This window comes from Ranitomeya variabilis, chromosome 7 (assembly GCF_051348905.1).
Source record: "Ranitomeya variabilis isolate aRanVar5 chromosome 7, aRanVar5.hap1, whole genome shotgun sequence".
NCBI lineage: Eukaryota > Metazoa > Chordata > Amphibia > Anura > Dendrobatidae > Ranitomeya > Ranitomeya variabilis.
Window position 1 is genome coordinate 215,936,597 of NC_135238.1, and position 19,965 is coordinate 215,956,561.

Sequence of the window (19,965 nt, forward strand, 5' to 3'; positions counted from 1 at the left end):
CCGACACTTTTTCAATGCAATTTCTGGTATAATAGACCTGAAATCAAGTGTGAATATGCTCAAATACCTAGAAGTAACATAAGCCACACATTAGCAAGAAAGAACTTGGTCATTTCTCAGTCCTACATCTGGAAATGACCAAGGCAGCTGCTCCAGACACGAGCGAACCATCCAGATACGAGCGAGCCATCCAGACACGAGCAAACCTTCCAGACACGAGCGAACCATCCAGACATGAGCGAACCATCCAGATACGAGCGAACCAGCCAGAGACGAGCGAACCATCCAGACACGACCGAACCTTCCAGACACGAGCGAACCATCCAGACACGAGCGAACCATCCAGACACGAGCGAACCATCCAGACACGAGCGAACCATCCAGACACGAGCGAACCATCCAGACACGAGCGAACCATCCAGACACGAGCAAACCTTCCAGACACGAGCGAACCTTCCAGACACGAGCGAACCATCCAGACACGAGCGAACCATCCAGACACGAGCGGACCATCCAGACGCGAGCGAACCTTCCAGACACGAGCGAACCATCCAGACACGAGCGAACCATCCAGACACGAGCGAGCCATCCAGACACGAGCGAGCCATCCAGACACGAGCGAACCTTCCAGACACGAGCGAACCTTCCAGACACGAGCGAACCATCCAGACACGAGCGGACCATCCAGACACGAGCGAACCATCCAGACACGAGCGAACCATCCAGAGACGAGCGAACCATCCAGAGACGAGCGGACCATCCAGAGACGAGCGGACCATCCAGAGACGAGCGGACCATCCAGAGACGAGCGGACCATCCAGACACGAGCGGACCATCCAGACACGAGCGGACCATCCAGACACGAGCGAACCATCCAGACACGAGCGAACCATCCAGACACGAGCGAACCTTCCAGACACGAGCGAACCATCCAGACACGAGCGGACCATCCAGACACGAGCGGACCATCCAGACACGAGCGGACCATCCAGACACGAGCGGACCATCCAGACACGAGCGGACCATCCAGACACGAGCGGACCATCCAGACACGAGCGGACCATCCAGACACGAGCGGACCATCCAGACACGAGCGAACCATCCAGACACGAGCGAACCATCCAGACACGAGCGAACCATCCAGACACGAGCGAACCATCCAGACACGAGCGAACTTTCCACAACCGATGTCGCTCCAGTATGGTGGATTTTTGTATTTAGCCTAAATGACAATGAAAGATTTAGGCGGATGTCAAAATTGCCTGCATCTCTGTTGATTTCCTAAATATACGCATTCCATGTATTACAAAAGTTGTACAAAACGTAATATATTATTAATGTTTTTATGCTTTTATCCACCGCTAACACACACGTTGCAGCTTGTGCGCTGTCCTGTTATTGTCAGAAACAATACATCTGGATAACGAACCATCGCTATAAAAATCCTCTTTTATCTAATTATAAGCGATTAAATCAGCATAGATGCTTATATAATCCAACATGCACCTTGTTGCTGTCAGTAGTGGTTCTGAACACTTCGCTGCCGCGCGACTGTGAACACCTGAACGTAACATTTACCAGACTAATAATTACCAGTCACTTTAACGTCATTCACATTTCCATAAGGATTATTATTATTTTTGTTTTTTTCATACCAGGTCAAGAAAATTCAGCATGCGTCTAAAATAACAAAAGACCAAATGCTAATAAAGCAGCACACACAGGTGTGGTTGAAAGAGAACCAGCGGCTGAGCGAAAGTAGGTAAGAAAGCAAAAAAATCTATAATTATAGCGCAGCCGACCGCCCGTTCTATTGTCCTGTTTTTCTGGCTTGATACAGTCACATCAGATGCGATTGTTCAGTTTATATAGCCAATAATATTATTTTTCATATGGGAGACCATTTAGATGAGCACGTTATACACATACAGTGGGGCAAAAAAGTATTTAGTCAGTCAGCAATAGTGCAAGTTCCACCACTTAAAAAGATGAGAGGCGTCTGTAATTTACATCATAGGTAGACCTCAACTATGGGAGACAAACTGAGAAAAAAAAATCCAGAAAATCACATTGTCTGTTTTTTTAACATTTTATTTGCATATTATGGTGGAAAATAAGTATTTGGTCAGAAACAAACAATCAAGATTTCTGGCTCTCACAGACCTGTAACTTCTTCTTTAAGAGTCTCCTCTTTCCTCCACTCATTACCTGTAGTAATGGCACCTGTTTAAACTTGTTATCAGTATAAAAAGACACCTGTGCACACCCTCAAACAGTCTGACTCCAAACTCCACTATGGTGAAGACCAAAGAGCTGTCAAAGGACACCAGAAACAAAATTGTAGCCCTGCACCAGGCTGGGAAGACTGAATCTGCAATAGCCAACCAGCTTGGAGTGAAGAAATCAACAGTGGGAGCAATAATTAGAAAATGGAAGACATACAAGACCACTGATAATCTCCCTCGATCTGGGGCTCCACGCAAAATCCCACCCCGTGGGGTCAGAATGATCACAAGAATGGTGAGCAAAAATCCCAGAACCACACGGGGGGACCTAGTGAATGAACTGCAGAGAGCTGGGACCAATGTAACAAGGCCTACCATAAGTAACACACTACGCCACCATGGACTCAGATCCTGCAGTGCCAGACGTGTCCCACTGCTTAAGCCAGTACATGTCCGGGCCCGTCTGAAGTTTGCTAGAGAGCATTTGGATGATCCAGAGGAGTTTTGGGAGAATGTCCTATGGTCTGATGAAGCCAAACTGGAACTGTTTGGTAGAAACACAACTTGTCGTGTTTGGAGGAAAAAGAATACTGAGTTGCATCCATCAAACACCATACCTACTGTAAAGCATGGTGGTGGAAACATCATGCTTTGGGGCTGTTATTCTGCAAAGGGGCCAGGACGACTGATCCGGGTACATGAAAGAATGAATGGGGCCATGTATCGTGAGATTTTGAGTGCAAACCTCCTTCCATCAGCAAGGGCATTGAAGATGAAACGTGGCTGGGTCTTTCAACATGACAATGATCCAAAGCACACCGCCAGGGAAACGAAGGAGTGGCTTCGTAAGAAGCATTTCAAGGTCCTGGAGTGGCCTAGCCAGTCTCCAGATCTCAACCCTATAGAAAACCTTTGGAGGGAGTTGAAAGTCCGTGTTGCCAAGCGAAAAGCCAAAAACATCACTGCTCTAGAGGAGATCTGCATGGAGGAATGGGCCAAAATACCAACAACAATGTGTGGCAACCTTGTGAAGACTTACAGAAAACGTTTGACCTCTGTCATTGCCAACAAAGGATGTATTACAAAGTATTGAGATGCAATTTTGTTTCTGACCAAATACTTATTTTCCACCATAATATGCAAATAAAATGTTAAAAAAACAGACAATGTGATTTTCTGGATTTTTTTTTCTCAGTTTGTCTCCCATAGTTGAGGTCTTCCTATGATGTAAATTACAGACGCCTCTCATCTTTTTAAGTGGTGGAACTTGCACTATTGCTGACTGACTAAATACTTTTTTGCCCCACTGTATATTTCAGTTCCTAGCCTCTTTATGGTATATGGGATTGTGTCCCAGCAAGAGAAACTGTTACATGACCCTAAAAGAAAACTGACAATGAAAAATGCAGAAAGAAATAAAGATTAAAATGTCCTTAATTAATTGACTTGATCTTATTGTGTATCATATTACAATTAGAACTGTTTTTCATTGTTCATTTCCTTTCTCTTATCTTAAAGTAAAAGTGAATCGTTTTCTATAAGCGGTTTATTAAAAATTGCTTTACCATTTAGGTGATACAAAGCCTGTGTAACTTCTTTACACAGCTGGCCGTGCTGTTGTCTATAATATATATATATGCAGAATTATTAGGCAAGCTGTATTTTGATCACATGATGCTTTTTATACATGTTGTCCTACTCCAAGCTGTTCAGGCTTGAGAGCCAACTACCAATTAAGTAAATCAGGTGATGTGCATCTCTGTAATGAGGAGGGGTATTGTCTAATGACATCAAAACCCTATATAAGGTGTGCTTAATTATTAGGCAACTTCCTTTCCTTTGGCAAAATGGGTCAGAAGAGAGATTTGACGGCTCTGAAAAGTCCAAAATTGTGAGATGTCTTGTAGAGGGATGCAGCAGTCTTGAAATTGCCAAACTTTGGAAGCGTGATCACCGAACAATGAAGCGTTTCATGGCAAATAGCCAACAGGGTCGCAAGAAGCGTGTTGGGCACAAAAGGCGCAAAATACAAAATAACTGCCCATGAATTAAGGAAAATCAAGCGTGAAGCTGCCAAGATGCCATTTGCCACCAGTTTTGCCATATTTCAGAGCTGCAACGTTACTGGAGTAAAGGTACTTTCACACTAAGCGACTTTGCAGCGAGAACGACGACGATCCGTGACGTTGCAGCGTCCTGGATAGCGATCTCGTTGGGTTTTACACGCAGCAGCGCTGCGCTGGATCCCGCTGTGATATCGTTGGTCGGAGCTAGAAGTCCAGAACTTTATTTCGTCGCTTGATCACCCGCTGTCATCGCTGGATCGGTGTGTGTGACACCGATCCAGCGATGTGTTCACTTGTAACCAGGGTAAATATCTGGTTACTAAGCGCAGGGCTGCGCTTAGTAACCCGATATTTACCCTGGTTACCATTGTAAAAGTAAAAAAAAAAACACTACATACTCACATTCTGATGTCTGTCACGTCCCCCGCCGGCGGCTTCCCTGCACTGAATGTGTCAGCGCCGGCCGGCCGTAATGCAGGGCACAGCGGTGACGTCACCGCTGCTGCCGGAGCTGCCACATTCAGTCAGTGCAGGAAGCTCTCGGCAGCAGCGCGTAACCCTGTAGATGCCGGGGGACGTGACAGACATCAGAAGGTGAGTATGTAGGTTTTTTTTTTTTTACTTTTACAATGGTAACCAGGGTAAATATCGGGTTACTAAGCACGGCCCTGCGCTTAGTAACCCGATGTTTACCCTGGTTACACGGGTGCTGCAGGGGGACTTCGGCATCGTTGAAGACAGTTTCAACGATGCCGAAGTCGTTCCCCAGCGACCTAAACAGCGACGCTGCAGCGATCGGATCGTTGTCTATATCGCTGCAGCGTCGCTAAATGTGACGGTACCTTTACAAAAAGCACAAGGTGAGCGATACTCAGGGACATGGCCAAGGTAAGGAAGGCTGAAAAATGACCACCTATGAACAAGAAACATAAGATAAAACGTCAAGACTGGGCCAAGAAAAATCTTAAGACTGACTATTCAAAGGTTTTATGGACTGATAAAATGAGAGTAACTCTTGATGGGCTAGATGGATGGGCCAGAGGCTGGATCAGTAAAGGACAGAGAGCTCCACTCCGACTCAGATGCCAGCAAGGTGGAGGTGGGGTACTGGTATGGGCTGGGATCAGCAAAGATGAACTAGTAGGACCTTTTCGGGTTGAGGATGGAGTGAAGCTCAACTCCCAGACCTACTGCCAGTTTCTAGAAGACAACTTCAAGCAGTGGTACAGGAAGAAGTCGGTATCGTTCAAGAAAAACATGATTTTCATGCAGGACAATGCTCCATCACATGCCTCCAACTACTCCACAGCGTGGCTGGCCAGTAAAGGTCTCAAAGAAGAAAAAATAATGGCATGGCCCCCTTGTTCACCTGATCTGAACCCCATAGAGAACCTGTGGTCCCTCATAAAATGTGAGATCTACAGGGAGGGAAAACAGTAGACCTCTCGGAACAATGTCTGGGAGGCTGTGGTGGCTGCTGCACGCAATGTTGATCGTAAACAGATCAAGCACCTGACAGAATCTATGGATGGAGGCTGCTGAGTGTCATCATAAAGAAAGGGGCTATATTGGTCACTAAGTTTTTGGGGTTTTGTTTTCGCATGTCAGAAATGTTTATTTCTAAATTTTGTGCAGTTACAGTGGGGCAAAAAAGTATTTAGTCAGTCAGCAATAGTGCAAGTTCCACCACTTAAAAAGATGAGAGGCGTCTGTAATTTACATCATAGGTAGACCTCAACTATGGGAGACAAACTGAGAAAAAAAAATCCAGAAAATCACATTGTCTGTTTTTTTAACATTTTATTTGCATATTATGGTGGAAAATAAGTATTTGGTCAGAAACAAAATTTCATCTAAATACTTTGTAATATATCCTTTGTTGGCAATGACAGAGGTCAAACGTTTTCTGTAAGTCTTCACAAGGTTGCCACACACTGTTGTTGGTATGTTGGCCCATTCCTCCATGCAGATCTCCTCTAGAGCAGTGATGTTTTTGGCTTTTCGCTTGGCAACATGGACTTTCAACTCCCTCCAAAGGTTTTCTATAGGGTTGAGATCTGGAGACTGGCTAGGCCACTCCAGGACCTTGAAATGCTTCTTACGAAGCCACTCCTTCGTTTCCCTGGCGGTGTGCTTTGGATCATTGTCATGTTGAAAGACCCAGCCACGTTTCATCTTCAATGCCCTTGCTGATGGAAGGAGGTTTGCACTCAAAATCTCACGATACATGGCCCCATTCATTCTTTCATGTACCCGGATCAGTCGTCCTGGCCCCTTTGCAGAATAACAGCCCCAAAGCATGATGTTTCCACCACCATGCTTTACAGTAGGTATGGTGTTTGATGGATGCAACTCAGTATTCTTTTTCCTCCAAACACGACAAGTTGTGTTTCTACCAAACAGTTCCAGTTTGGCTTCATCAGACCATAGGACATTCTCCCAAAACTCCTCTGGATCATCCAAATGCTCTCTAGCAAACTTCAGACGGGCCCGGACATGTACTGGCTTAAGCAGTGGGACACGTCTGGCACTGCAGGATCTGAGTCCATGGTGGCGTAGTGTGTTACTTATGGTAGGCCTTGTTACATTGGTCCCAGCTCTCTGCAGTTCATTCACTAGGTCCCCCCGTGTGGTTCTGGGATTTTTGCTCACCATTCTTGTGATCATTCTGACCCCACGGGGTGGGATTTTGCGTGGAGCCCCAGATCGAGGGAGATTATCAGTGGTCTTGTATGTCTTCCATTTTCTAATTATTGCTCCCACTGTTGATTTCTTCACTCCAAGCTGGTTGGCTATTGCAGATTCAGTCTTCCCAGCCTGGTGCAGGGCTACAATTTTGTTTCTGGTGTCCTTTGACAGCTCTTTGGTCTTCACCATAGTGGAGTTTGGAGTCAGACTGTTTGAGGGTGTGCACAGGTGTCTTTTTATACTGATAACAAGTTTAAACAGGTGCCATTACTACAGGTAATGAGTGGAGGAAAGAGGAGACTCTTAAAGAAGAAGTTACAGGTCTGTGAGAGCCAGAAATCTTGATTGTTTGTTTCTGACCAAATACTTATTTTCCACCATAATATGCAAATAAAATGTTAAAAAAACAGACAATGTGATTTTCTGGATTTTTTTTTCTCAGTTTGTCTCCCATAGTTGAGGTCTACCTATGATGTAAATTACAGACGCCTCTCATCTTTTTAAGTGGTGGAACTTGCACTATTGCTGACTGACTAAATACTTTTTTGCCCCACTGTATATTGGTTTACCTGGTGAAAATAATGGGAATATAATATATTTGTTTTTTATTAAGTTGCCTAATAATTCTGCACAGTAATAGTTACCTGCACAAACAGATATTCTCCTAAGATAGCCAAATCTAAAAAAAAATCACTCCAACTTGCAAAAATATTAAGCTTTGATATTTATGAGTCTTTTTGGTTGATTGAGAACATAGTTGTTGATCAATAATAAAAATAATCCTCTAAAATACAACTTGCCTAGTAATTTTGCACACGGTGTGTGTGTATATATACTATATTTTCTGGATTTGTTTTGTTATTTTGACTCTCATAGTTGTGGTCTACCTATGATGACAATTACAGGCCGCTCTCATCTTTTTAAGTGGGAGAACTTGCACAATTGGTGGCTGACTAAATACTTTTTTCCCACTGTATTATATATATACTAGATGGCAGCCCGATTCTAAAGAATCGGGAGTCTAGAATCCATATATACTTTATTTATTCAAATGTAAGAATAATACAATTAATAAATAATAGTAAGAAAGAACAAAAAATGGCTGCACTCACCAGCTCTTGACAATTCTTGACAGTACGGCACATTTCTGATTGGTCGCTCGCGGCAGGCGGCAACCAATCAGAAAAGTGCTGCGCACCACGAAGGCATATATCTTTGTCCACCATGAGCGGGTGTAGGACGCTGGTGACGTCACTTATCTCCGGACATTATCTCCGGACAAAGCCACGGAAGTTGGCACAAATTGCCGGAAGTAGTATTCTAGGCAATTATATATTAGATTTTAATGTTATCAGTGTTTACCTTTGAACGTTTATATTGTATTGTCCTGTCACCAGCCATGTGTACGATTATCGGCCGAAAGCCTCTCTGGAACCAATAATCACCCCATGTAAAGGTATCTTTATAAGTTAAAGATTCAGAATACTATGACTTTTATCATATCCTGAACAGTCAAGTTTTTTTATGAACCGTTAAGGTTTTCTGGTTGAAGTAAAAAAAACTCTGAGTGTTTACAGTTTGAAACCATAAAATGTTGAAAAATTATGTCATTCTTGAGTATATCACTCAATGGTGCTCATAAACGTGTCAAATTTGATCTATAATATACTTTAATATACGTTACTTTAATCTTTAATATACTTAAGAACAGGGCCCCAGACATCACACAGGGGGTCTGAAACACCGCACAGTGGTCCAAAATATCGCTGTGCTCTGCCTGGGGCCCCATATGCTGCCTGGGGCCCCTGTGCTCTGCCTGGGGCCCCATATGCTGCCTGGGGCCCCTGTGCTCTGCCTGGGGCCCCTGTGCTCTGCCTGGGGCCCCTGTGCTCTGCCTGGGGCCCCATGTTCTGCCTGGGGCCCCTGTGCTCTGCCTGGGGCCACTGTGCTCTGCCTGGGGCCCCATGTTCTGCCTGGGGCCACTGTGCTCTGCCTGGGGCCCCATAAGCTGCCTGGGGCCCCTGTGCTCTGCCTGGGACCACTGTTCTCTGCCTGGGGCCCCATATGCTGCCTGGGGCCCCTGTGCTCTGCCTGGGGCCACTGTGCTCTGCCTGGGGCCCCATATGTTGCCTGGGGCCACTGTGCTCTGCCTGGGGCCCCATATGCTGCCTGGGGCCCCTGTGCTCTGCCTGGGGCCCCATATGCTGCCTGGGGCCCCTGTGCTCTGCCTGGGGCCCCTGTGCTCTGCCTGGGGCCCCATGTTCTGCCTGGGACCCCTGTGCTCTGCCTGGGGCCACTGTGCTCTGCCTGGGGCCCCATATGCTGCCTGGGGCCCCATATGCTGCCTGGGGCCCCTGTGCTCTGCCTGGGGCCCCTGTGCTCTGCCTGGGGCCCCATATGCTGCCTGGGGCCCCTGTGCTCTGCCTGGGGCCCCTGTGCTCTGCCTGGGGCCCCATGTTCTGCCTGGGGCCCCTGTGCTCTGCCTGGGGCCCCTGTGCTCTGCCTGGGGCCACTGTGCTCTGCCTGGGGCCCCATATGCTGCCTGGGGCCCCTGTGCTCTGCCTGGGGCCCCATATGCTGCCTGGGGCCCCTGTGCTCTGCCTGGGGCCACTGTGCTCTGCCTGGGGCCCCATAGGCTGCCTGGGGCCCCTGTGCTCTGCCTGGGACCACTGTGCTCTGCCTGGGGCCCCATATGCTGCCTGGGGCCCCTGTGCTCTGCCTGGGGCCCCATATGCTGCCTGGGGCCCCTGTGCTCTGCCTGGGGCCCCATATGCTGCCTGGGGCCCCTGTGCTCTGCCTGGGGCCCCTGTGCTCTGCCTGGGGCCCCATGTTCTGCCTGGGGCCCCTGTGCTCTGCCTGAGGCACTTGTGCTCTGCCTGGGGCCCCATGCTCTGCCTGGGGCCCCTGTGCTCTGCCTGGGGCCACTGTGCTCTGCCTGGGGCCCCATATGCTGCCTGGGGCCCCTGTGCTCTGCCTGGGGCCCCATATGCTGCCTGGGGCCCCTGTGCTCTGCCTGGGGCCCCTGTGCTCTGCCTGGGGCCCCATAGGCTGCCTGGGGCCCCTGTGCTCTTCCTGGGACCACTGTGCTCTGCCTGGGGCCCCATATGCTGCCTGGGGCCGCTGTGCTCTGCCTGGGGCCACTGTGCTCTGCCTGGGGCCCCATATGCTGCCTGGGGCCCCTGTGCTCTGCCTGGGTGTAGGACACTGGTGACGTCACTTATCTCCGGACATTAGCTCCGGACATTAGCTCCAGACATTAGCTCCGGACAAAGCCACGGAAGTTGGCACAAATTGCAGGAAGTAGTATTCTAGGCAATTAATCTCCGGACATTAGCTCCGGACATTAGCTCCGGACATTATCTCCGGACATTAGCTCCGGACAAAGCCACGGGAGTTGGCACAAATTGCAGGAAGTAGTATTCTAGGCAATTATATATTAGATTTTAATGTTATCAGTGTTTACCTTTGAACGTTTATATTGTATTGTCCTGTCACCAGCCATGTGTACGATTATCGGCCGAAAGCCTCTCTGGAACCAATAATCACCCCATGTAAAGGTATCTTTATAAGTTAAAGATTCAGAATACTATGACTTTTATCATATCCTGAACAGTCAAGTTTTTTATGAACCGTTAAGGTTTTCTGGTTGAAGTAAAAAAAACTCTGAGTGTTTACAGTTTGAAACCATAAAATGTTGAAAAATTATGTCATTCTTGAGTATATCACTCAATGGTGCTCATAAACGTGTCAAATTTGATCTATAATATACTTTAATATACGTTACTTTAATCTTTAATATACTTAAGAACAGGGCCCCAGACATCACACAGGGGGTCTGAAACACCGCACAGTGGTCCAAAATATCGCTGTGCTCTGCCTGGGGCCCCATATGCTGCCTGGGGCCCCTGTGCTCTGCCTGGGGCCCCATATGCTGCCTGGGGCCCCTGTGCTCTGCCTGGGGCCCCTGTGCTCTGCCTGGGGCCCCTGTGCTCTGCCTGGGGCCACTGTGCTCTGCCTGGGGCCCCATGTTCTGCCTGGGGCCACTGTGCTCTGCCTGGGGCCCCATAAGCTGCCTGGGGCCCCTGTGCTCTGCCTGGGACCACTGTTCTCTGCCTGGGGCCCCATATGCTGCCTGGGGCCCCTGTGCTCTGCCTGGGGCCACTGTGCTCTGCCTGGGGCCCCATATGTTGCCTGGGGCCACTGTGCTCTGCCTGGGGCCCCATATGCTGCCTGGGGCCCCTGTGCTCTGCCTGGGGCCCCATATGCTGCCTGGGGCCCCTGTGCTCTGCCTGGGGCCCCTGTGCTCTGCCTGGGGCCCCATGTTCTGCCTGGGGCCCCTGTGCTCTGCCTGGGGCCACTGTGCTCTGCCTGGGGCCCCATATGCTGCCTGGGGCCCCATATGCTGCCTGGGGCCCCTGTGCTCTGCCTGGGGCCCCTGTGCTCTGCCTGGGGCCCCATATGCTGCCTGGGGCCCCTGTGCTCTGCCTGGGGCCCCTGTGCTCTGCCTGGGGCCCCATATGCTGCCTGGGGCCCCTGTGCTCTGCCTGGGGCCCCATATGCTGCCTGGGGCCACTGTGCTCTGCCTGGGGCCCCATATGCTGCCTGGGGCCCCTGTGCTCTGCCTGGGGCCCCTGTGCTCTGCCTGGGGCCCCATGTTCTGCCTGGGGCCCCTGTGCTCTGCCTGGGGCCACTGTGCTCTGCCTGGGGCCCCATATGCTGCCTGGGGCCCCTGTGCTCTGCCTGGGGCCCCATATGCTGCCTGGGGCCCCTGTGCTCTGCCTGGGGCCCCATATGCTGACTGGGGCCCCTGTGCTCTGCCTGGGGCACTTGTGCTCTGCCTGGGGCCCCATGTTCTGCCTGGGGCCCCTGTGCTCTGCCTGGGGCCACTGTGCTCTGCCTGGGGCCCCATATGCTGCCTGGGGCCCCTGTGCTCTGCCTGGGGCCCCATATGCTGCCTGGGGCCCCTGTGCTCTGCCTGGGGCCACTGTGCTCTGCCTGGGGCCCCATAGGCTGCCTGGGGCCCCTGTGCTCTGCCTGGGACCACTGTGCTCTGCCTGGGGCCCCATATGCTGCCTGGGGCCCCTGTGCTCTGCCTGGGGCCACTGTGCTCTGCCTGGGGCCCCATATGCTGCCTGGGGCCCCTGTGCTCTGCCTGGGTGTAGGACACTGGTGACGTCACTTATCTCCGGACATTAGCTCCGGACATTAGCTCCGGACATTAGCTCCGGACATTATCTCCGGACATTATCTCCGGACATTAGCTCCGGACAAAGCCACGGGAGTTGGCACAAATTGCAGGAAGTAGTATTCTAGGCAATTATATATTAGATAATACATATATAGTGACAGAGTCACTGGCATAGTATGTGAAGGGAGATACATGTCACTGGGCATACTGCGGTCAGTGATGTAAAATCAGAGTGTTTTTGCCTCCAGCATGCTAAGTGCCCAGAGGGCTTATAGGAACCTATGTTATGGACTGGTTTTAGTGGACCTTCTTAGAGTGGGTGGGCGGAGGTCCACTGTATCTCCACCTACAGAGTCCTAACAGGATCTGTGTGAGGTCAAGATCATGTGAGCATCACATGGGTGTTAAATACCTGACCATGAGAGTCAGTGGGGGTCGTGTCTTGGGAGAACAAGAATTCCCAGATAGCTCCCAGAGGAGCTAAGGACTGTGCTGGTTAACTACAGGTAGAGACCTGCAGAGAAAGGACTTTATTTGTTTTGTTTTCCTTTAAGCCAGGAAAGCTCTGTTTTTGTTTTTCTGAACCCTGCCTTGGTGTATGCTGACATAATAAACCAGCAGATGTTTCACCACTAGTGATGAGCGAATATACTCTTTACTCGAGATTTCTAGAGCACGCTCGGGGGTCCTCTGAGTATTTTTTTAGTGCTTGGAGATTTTGTTTTTCTTGCCGCAGCTGAATGATTTACATTTGTTAGCCAGCATAAGTACATGTGGGGGTTGCCTGGTTGCTAGAGAATCCCCACATGTACTTATGCTGGCTAACAGATGTAAATCATTCAGCTGCGGCGATGAAAACGAAATCTCCGAGCACTAAAAATACTCGGAGGACCCCCTCTAGTAACGAGTATATTCGCTCATCACTATTCACCACCAAAGTGTTCCTGTGTCTACCTGAAGGAGCAGCTATGTGTGTCAACCTCTCACAATATACTATGTATATGTGTATATATACTGTATATATATAGTTGCAAGAGCCAAAATCGGGCAATTTTTCTAACTATTTTCATCTACCGATTTTCGAACAAAATCGTTGTGAACAATTTTCATCTAGAAATTTAGAAAAAATTTTTTTAGAAGAGCCTCCAACTTTGCCTTGTCTGCAGTAACAGAAAAGAATGGTTAAGCCACACCCTCTTGGCTAAAGCCTATCAAGCAGCTATTCTCCAGCTAAAATAGGCTGGAGATAAGAAAGTCCTTATGTTCTCTGCTGGATTTCTGCAAGCCTTAAGGCCTGATTAATCATTTTGTTTTCAAGTAACTTTGCTTTTTTCTTTCATGTGTTATTCGTTGACAGGTTTTTTTATTGCACCAAATTCTTCAAAATGAGACATGTGGTTCATGAGTTGTCTGTAAAATCTAGAATACTCTTTATTTTTTTTCACTAACCTGTTTTGTACCTTTTCTAAAGCAAAAAGTCGCATATGTCGTCAAGATGTTGCAAAATTTGCATAAATACTTCAAGCGTACATAAAATCATTCAGGGGGCGCGGGGAGGGGAGATCACTGGAACAAAAGTGTTGTGAGTTTTTAAAAAGTTGTAATTGATGAATTAGCTGAAAACAAAAACTACTCCCTCATTGGCGTACCGAAAAACAAACAAGCAAACACATATAGAATAGACTTAAAAAAGGCATAAGTTAAAAGACGAATAAGGAGCAAATGAAAGCAAAAAACACCAACAACTGGAGAATCAGGCTCAAATACAGTAAAGAAAAGGGTCCGTACTGTTTAATGAAAATCCTGCAGTGACAAACATCGAGGCCCAGATTATCTCCTGTTTACATTTCTAATCCATTTCTAGGTTTAGATTTCTTTTTATGCAATTGAAGTGACAGCTTACCAGGATTCTTCATAAATTCGGTATTATCGTTATTTGTAATGTGTTCTGAAGAATTTACCTTTTAGTTTCTATTTTCTGGGAGCTGACATTTTCCAATAATATTCAGTGGCAATTTAACAGGAAACCAATTACTATGTGTAAAACAAGTGCACCCTTTATGTCAATCAGTGGACAGAATTTCACTTTAAAGGGAACCTGTCACCCCCAAAATGGAAGGTGAGCTAAGCCCACCGGCATCAGGGGCTTATCTACAGCATTCTGGAAAGATGTATCCTGCAAGATAAGAAAATCACGTTAGATTATACTCATCCAGGTGCGATCCTGCTGCGGTCCGATCCGATGGGTGTCGCGGTCCGGTCCGGGACCTCCCATCTTCTTACGATGACGTCCTCTTCTTGTCTTGACTCTCCGGCGCAGGCGTACTTATCTGTCCTGTTGAGGGCAGAGCAAAGTACTGCAGTGCGCAGGCGCTGGGCCTCTCTGGCCTTTCCCGGTGACTGCACACTGCAGTACTCCGCTCGTTGAGTTTATTGTTTTGCTGTGCTATGGAAACTGGGTCATGCTGAGTTGTCAGAGTTATGATTGACATCTCAGCTTTCTAATCTTGTGATAAGCAGACTCAGCTGTTGGTGCTTTGATAGACAGCACAGCTGTCCAATCTGGGACTGGGACTGTGACGTGCAGGACTTTATCCATGTATTCTGGAGATTGCCTAAGCTATATAACTGGACTGTTTGCCTCTGACCTCTGCCAGTTTGTGCTTCTTGTTAAGTGTTGGCCTGATTCTGTTGTTCTGAGTTCTGATCTTCCGCTTCCTGGCCATTGGACCGTGTTCTGACTCTGTCCCTTTGTCTTGTCCTTTTGCCTTTATCCACTATCTCTTGGTATTTTGACCCCGGACCATGGCCTGGCTTACGCCTTTGTCTTTTCCTTTTGTTTTCTACGTGCTCCCTTGGTACTGACTCCGGAACGTCAGACTTCTCTTCCTCACGGTCTGCTCGTGAGTAATGACCAGCGTCGCAGGTTTCAATAGTCCTTAGATTCCACGGTGGTGGTACTGACAGAGATATTAGAGCTGATTGTTGTATTCATTCATCTACCCGGATGCCGGAGATATTGCCTCTAAAATTTGATAAATAAATCCTATCCACAGATGTCAGTAAATTTGAGTGGTTAGGAAAATATGTCCTGGATATTTTGGACTGTGCTGCACCCCTTGAGGTGGCACAATTAGACTAGGAAGGCCTGCTGTCATATTTTTCTATGAGACCCCAATATTTGTTGTCTGCTCTGGATTCCCTAATTCTTTTATCATACCCAGAGTGGGATGAATCTGTCGCCTTCATTTTACATTTTATTTTAGGATGTATTAATATTTTCTCATCTATTACTCTCATCGTATTACAGAGAAAAAGCAGAGTTACAATTACAAGCTTTCTCGGAAGAAAGAAGCAAAACATGTCAGTTCTTTGAAGAGATGGCAGATTTTGGCAAGTATTGCATCACTTTATGATTATATACCTGCCCACCTCTTGTGCTACCTGGCAAAAGTGTTAAGAAGATGGCTGCATACGTTTTTCCTTTTTTGTGGTCTAGGATTGTAACAATAGTCTGTAGGACTGATGGGTCCCGCATGTGCCTTAGTCCTCCATTCACACAAGTGAATTTGAGATCACCATTCTCGAGATCAGTGGGACCCCAGTGATCATACATTTATTACCTGTTCTGTCTATACGTGGTAAACATATGTTTCTTTGCCATACAATTATATGGCCACATAGCCAAAATAGGAAGGTCATTCAAGGTCAGAGATCTGTGTTACATGCTGCAGGACGGGTAATTTAACAGTCCATTGATTCTGGAGCCTTTGAAAATAAAAATAAAATGCTGAAAGCTTGGAGTAAATTGCTTGTCAGCGTTGTCTCTTAGGGAACCGAATGCAGAATCTTAATGCACCTATTTCACATCCTGTTTATTGTGTTTGTGTCCGGTTGATGACTGTTGTGCTGTGTAGTACGGGGCACGTGGAAGAAACATCAGCTCATATAAATGAGAAGACTCTGTTAGTAATGTCATGCAGTTAAAACAGGCTAGCCGTAAGGGGATGTGTCAGTAGGATGAGCCTTTCTAAGCCGTCTATATGGATATGCAGGTCATAGGAAACTGAATAAAACGATACCTTGATATCTGAAAAATCCATGTTTTTCTTAATTTATAAATGAGCTGTTAAGATCTATGGGCCGGACTTAGATGTCCCTGAGAATCTGCCTCCAGAGCTCATTATAAATGAAAAGTTGGGAGTCATCAGTGTGAGACATGTAGATCAGGAGAGCAGACTGTCGGTCATTACATGTCTCACACTGGTAATACTCCCTTTCATTTAAAATAAGCTTTGGAGGCAGATTCTCAGAGAGATCTTTGTCCAGCCAATAGATCTTAACAGCTCGTTTACATATTAAGAAAAACATGGTTTTCTCGAGAATAAGACCTCGGATAGCAGATATGAAGGTATTTATTTTATTTATTCCTGCAATTTGTGATTGACAAAAGGCTATCCAATATAAATAAAACAAGCCGGCTCATTGAACAGACATTTGAGCAACTAAACAACTGCATTCTCAGTGAGGATACACAAGCCCTAGCTGACAATATTTTATATAGACTCAAAGAGAAAGAAAGAGAGATTATTGACAAAAAAATCAGGAAATTCCAAAGGGATGGAATTCCAGAAGAACTCTATATAAATCAATATCCAGATGCAAGTTTGGGTGATACATTTAACAACGACACTCAAAAACCCGACGAACTTGTAGTAATAGATGAATACAATCTATCTACCGAGCAGGACATGGCAGACATTTCACTGGTATTTTCTACATATGCGGATTCCAACTCTACACAATATACACCAGTGTCAATTAGGAATAAGCTCCCCTCGGAGTCAATAGAGGCCATGACTCATACCCAGGACAATACTCTGGAGGTTTCGGTATACCCCATTACACCTACCTATGGGATTTCTAATACGCATGAAGAGACCTATTCACGGCCCATCACCCCTTTACATATTTCTAACAGATTTTCCCCATTATCTACAAATGGAGGAGACATAGCTCCCGCTACTATGCATAATAATACACATAACGGTGAACAGCAACGTACCTCCCAACAGGCCACCCATCGTAGCACATCTACTCAAATTAGACCTGCAGAGAAACAATCTGGGGGTCCAACTATAATACCGAGTGGTAGCACGTCCGGCAACCTGTCTTCTAGACCCACCAGGAACACCACCTCTAAGATTGGACAAAGGCCTACGCTTCTTAACAGAAATAGGGGTGCTAGCACAACATTGAAACAGCATGCAAAGTCTAAGACCCACCTACCGGTGAATCAGGATTTTTTCCGGGTAAGGTCTACAAAACTAAGAGGGGCAGGAGGGGGAGGAAACTCACCAAAACTAAAATAAGTCCTATGGTGAAGTATCCACAAAAAATATTTAATTTAAGTTCCCACAATCTTACTAATAATGAGACATCCCTTCTTCAAAAAGGCTTGAAATATGCCCCTACTTCTGTGGGGAAACCATTTTCTCTCTACATAAGTATGAAGAAATATCTGAGGAATTTAGCTATAAAAAAATTCTTTCTCAAAAAGGAAAAATTATCCACAAGAAATACCAACCCCATTCCTGACACATACATTCATACTACATTGGCTAATCCCTCTTCCTTTAACCCTATACATGAGCATTCCGAGGCATTTCTAACTTTTGACAAACTAGTCACGAATGATATCAGGAAATTACAAAGAGTGAAGCCCAGATATATTCCCTGTAACCTAACCAATGCTGAGAAAAAAGCAATTAAAGACATTCAGAGTAATAACAGCATTGTTATTCGCCCTGCGGATAAGGGAGGAGGTATTGTGATCATGGATCTAGCCATGTATCACGATGAATCAATTCGTCTACTCAGTGACACTACCACCTACAGGAAACTGAAAAGTGACCCCACACTGCAGTTTATCAATAAACTTAAATCTTTGTGTCTAAAAGGCCAATCCCTGGGTATACTTAACAAAAAAGAATTTGGTTTCGTATTCAATAAAGATCCCAGCTTGGCCATCTTTTACCACATCCCCAAGATGCACAAGAATGCTACATGCCCACCAGGTAGGCCTATTATCTCGGGGATCAACAGCTTAACAGCAAATCTGTCCCTCTATGTGGACATGCACTTACAGAAGTGCATGCAACTCATACCGGCCTACCTCAAGGATACGGGCCACATTCTTCGTACCCTTGAAAAAATTAAATGGGAATCCCACTACTTTCTAGGCACCCTGGATATAAAATCACTCTATACAGTAATCGACCAAAAAATGGGTTGTCAAATTGCAGGGCAGTACCTTCAAACTCTGGATATATATCCGAGTACCCAGGTTTCCTTTATCGAAGAGTGCATCCAATTCATCTTACAGCACAACTATTTTTGGTATGAAGGTGACTTCTTCCTGCAAACCTGTGGTACTGCAATGGGTACACGGTTTGCTCCCGCGTATGCCAACCTTTTTGTAGCCAAGTAGGAGGAGTCCTGCATTTTTCCATCCGGTAACCTCCGTACAGGTCTGGTTCTTTGGCGTCGTTTCATCGACGACGTGCTCTTCATCTGGGATGGCCCCAAGGCCGAGCTGGACCTTTTTATATCTAATCTAAACAATAACACCTTTGGGTTGGAGTTCACACCCACTACTAGCACGACATGTATAAACTTTCTGGACCTCAGCATCTTCATAGAGAGCAACCAGTTATTCACCAAATGCTATCGTAAGGAGGTGGACTCCAACAGTTTTATTGGCATGACCAGCTGCCATCTTCCAGTCTGGCTCACGAATGTGCCCAAGAGCCAGTACACAAGAATCAGACGGAACTGCACTACTTTGGAAGACTTCAAGAAGGACTCTGCCCTCCTTACCCAACAATTTTTGGATAAGGGTTACCCTCGAGGATTACTGGAACGGGCCAAGAATGACATCATGGAGACACCCAGGGATGCCATATTACATAAAGGTAAATTTACCAACCAGCCAACGAATATTCAGGACCAGATCCATCAGCTACCCTTCATCACCAAATTCCATGCTGGGCACACCAAATTTAGGTCCATTATCCACAAACATTGGACTATACTTCAGGGGGACAAAATCATAGGGGAATTTTTGCCACCCCTACCAAGATTTGTATTTAATCCCTGGGCAGTACTATAGCCCCCACCACAAGACAATACTCTAAGTGTAAACAAGTATCGGAGGCTTCTATCAACATCAAGACAGGGTTTACACCATGCGGATTTTGTCACGGGTGCCGGCATACATCCTTCCAGAAGACACGTCGTTCCACTTTTTCAGATATGGATGATAAGAATGAATATACCATCAGAGACAACATTACATGTGCTTCTTCTATGGTCATATACGCCATTGAGTGCCCGTGCAGAAAACTTTACGTTGGCCGCACCAAGAGGCCCATGATGGTCCGGATAAAGGAACATTTCACCAATATCCATAAAGGCTTCTTGGGCCACCCACTTTCCCGTCACTTTAGTGAGAGGCATGGTAAATCCACCAGGGGCATTGTATTTTGGGGTATTCAAAAAGTAAAACAAAACTTAAGAGGAGGCAATCTGATTAAAGCCATGTCCAGGGCCGAATCCCATTGGATCTTTTCCCTTAACAGCCTTGCACCTAAAGGCCTTAATCATGGGCTTGAAATATTTGCTTTTTAGGCCAATATATTTTATATATTTTTTATTATTATTTTTTTGTTTCTTTTTCTTTTGGGGTCCTAGCGCACTTGGGGTAGCGTATCATCTCCCTGGTCCTTGATTGGTTTTA

At 46.6% G+C, this 19,965-nt stretch overlaps 1 protein-coding gene across 6 annotated transcripts in view; it reads left to right on the top strand.

Annotated features, from left to right (window-relative positions):
• The window catches only part of CCDC148 (coiled-coil domain containing 148), a 198,209-nt gene that overhangs the window by 98,158 nt on the left and 80,086 nt on the right, over positions 1 to 19,965 (top strand). For 5 of the 6 annotated variants that reach the window (XR_013217805.1, XM_077272911.1, XM_077272915.1 and 2 more), the window contains 2 exons: positions 1,659 to 1,762; positions 15,478 to 15,560. Coding sequence is in view for 5 of the 6 variants with exons in the window: in XM_077272911.1 (XP_077129026.1) it covers positions 1,659 to 1,762; positions 15,478 to 15,560 (187 nt within the window). In the remaining variant the exon portion in view is untranslated. Of the gene's footprint in view, positions 1 to 1,658; positions 1,763 to 15,477; positions 15,561 to 19,965 lie in introns of those variants that run through there. The other variant, XM_077272916.1, reaches the window with a different exon arrangement.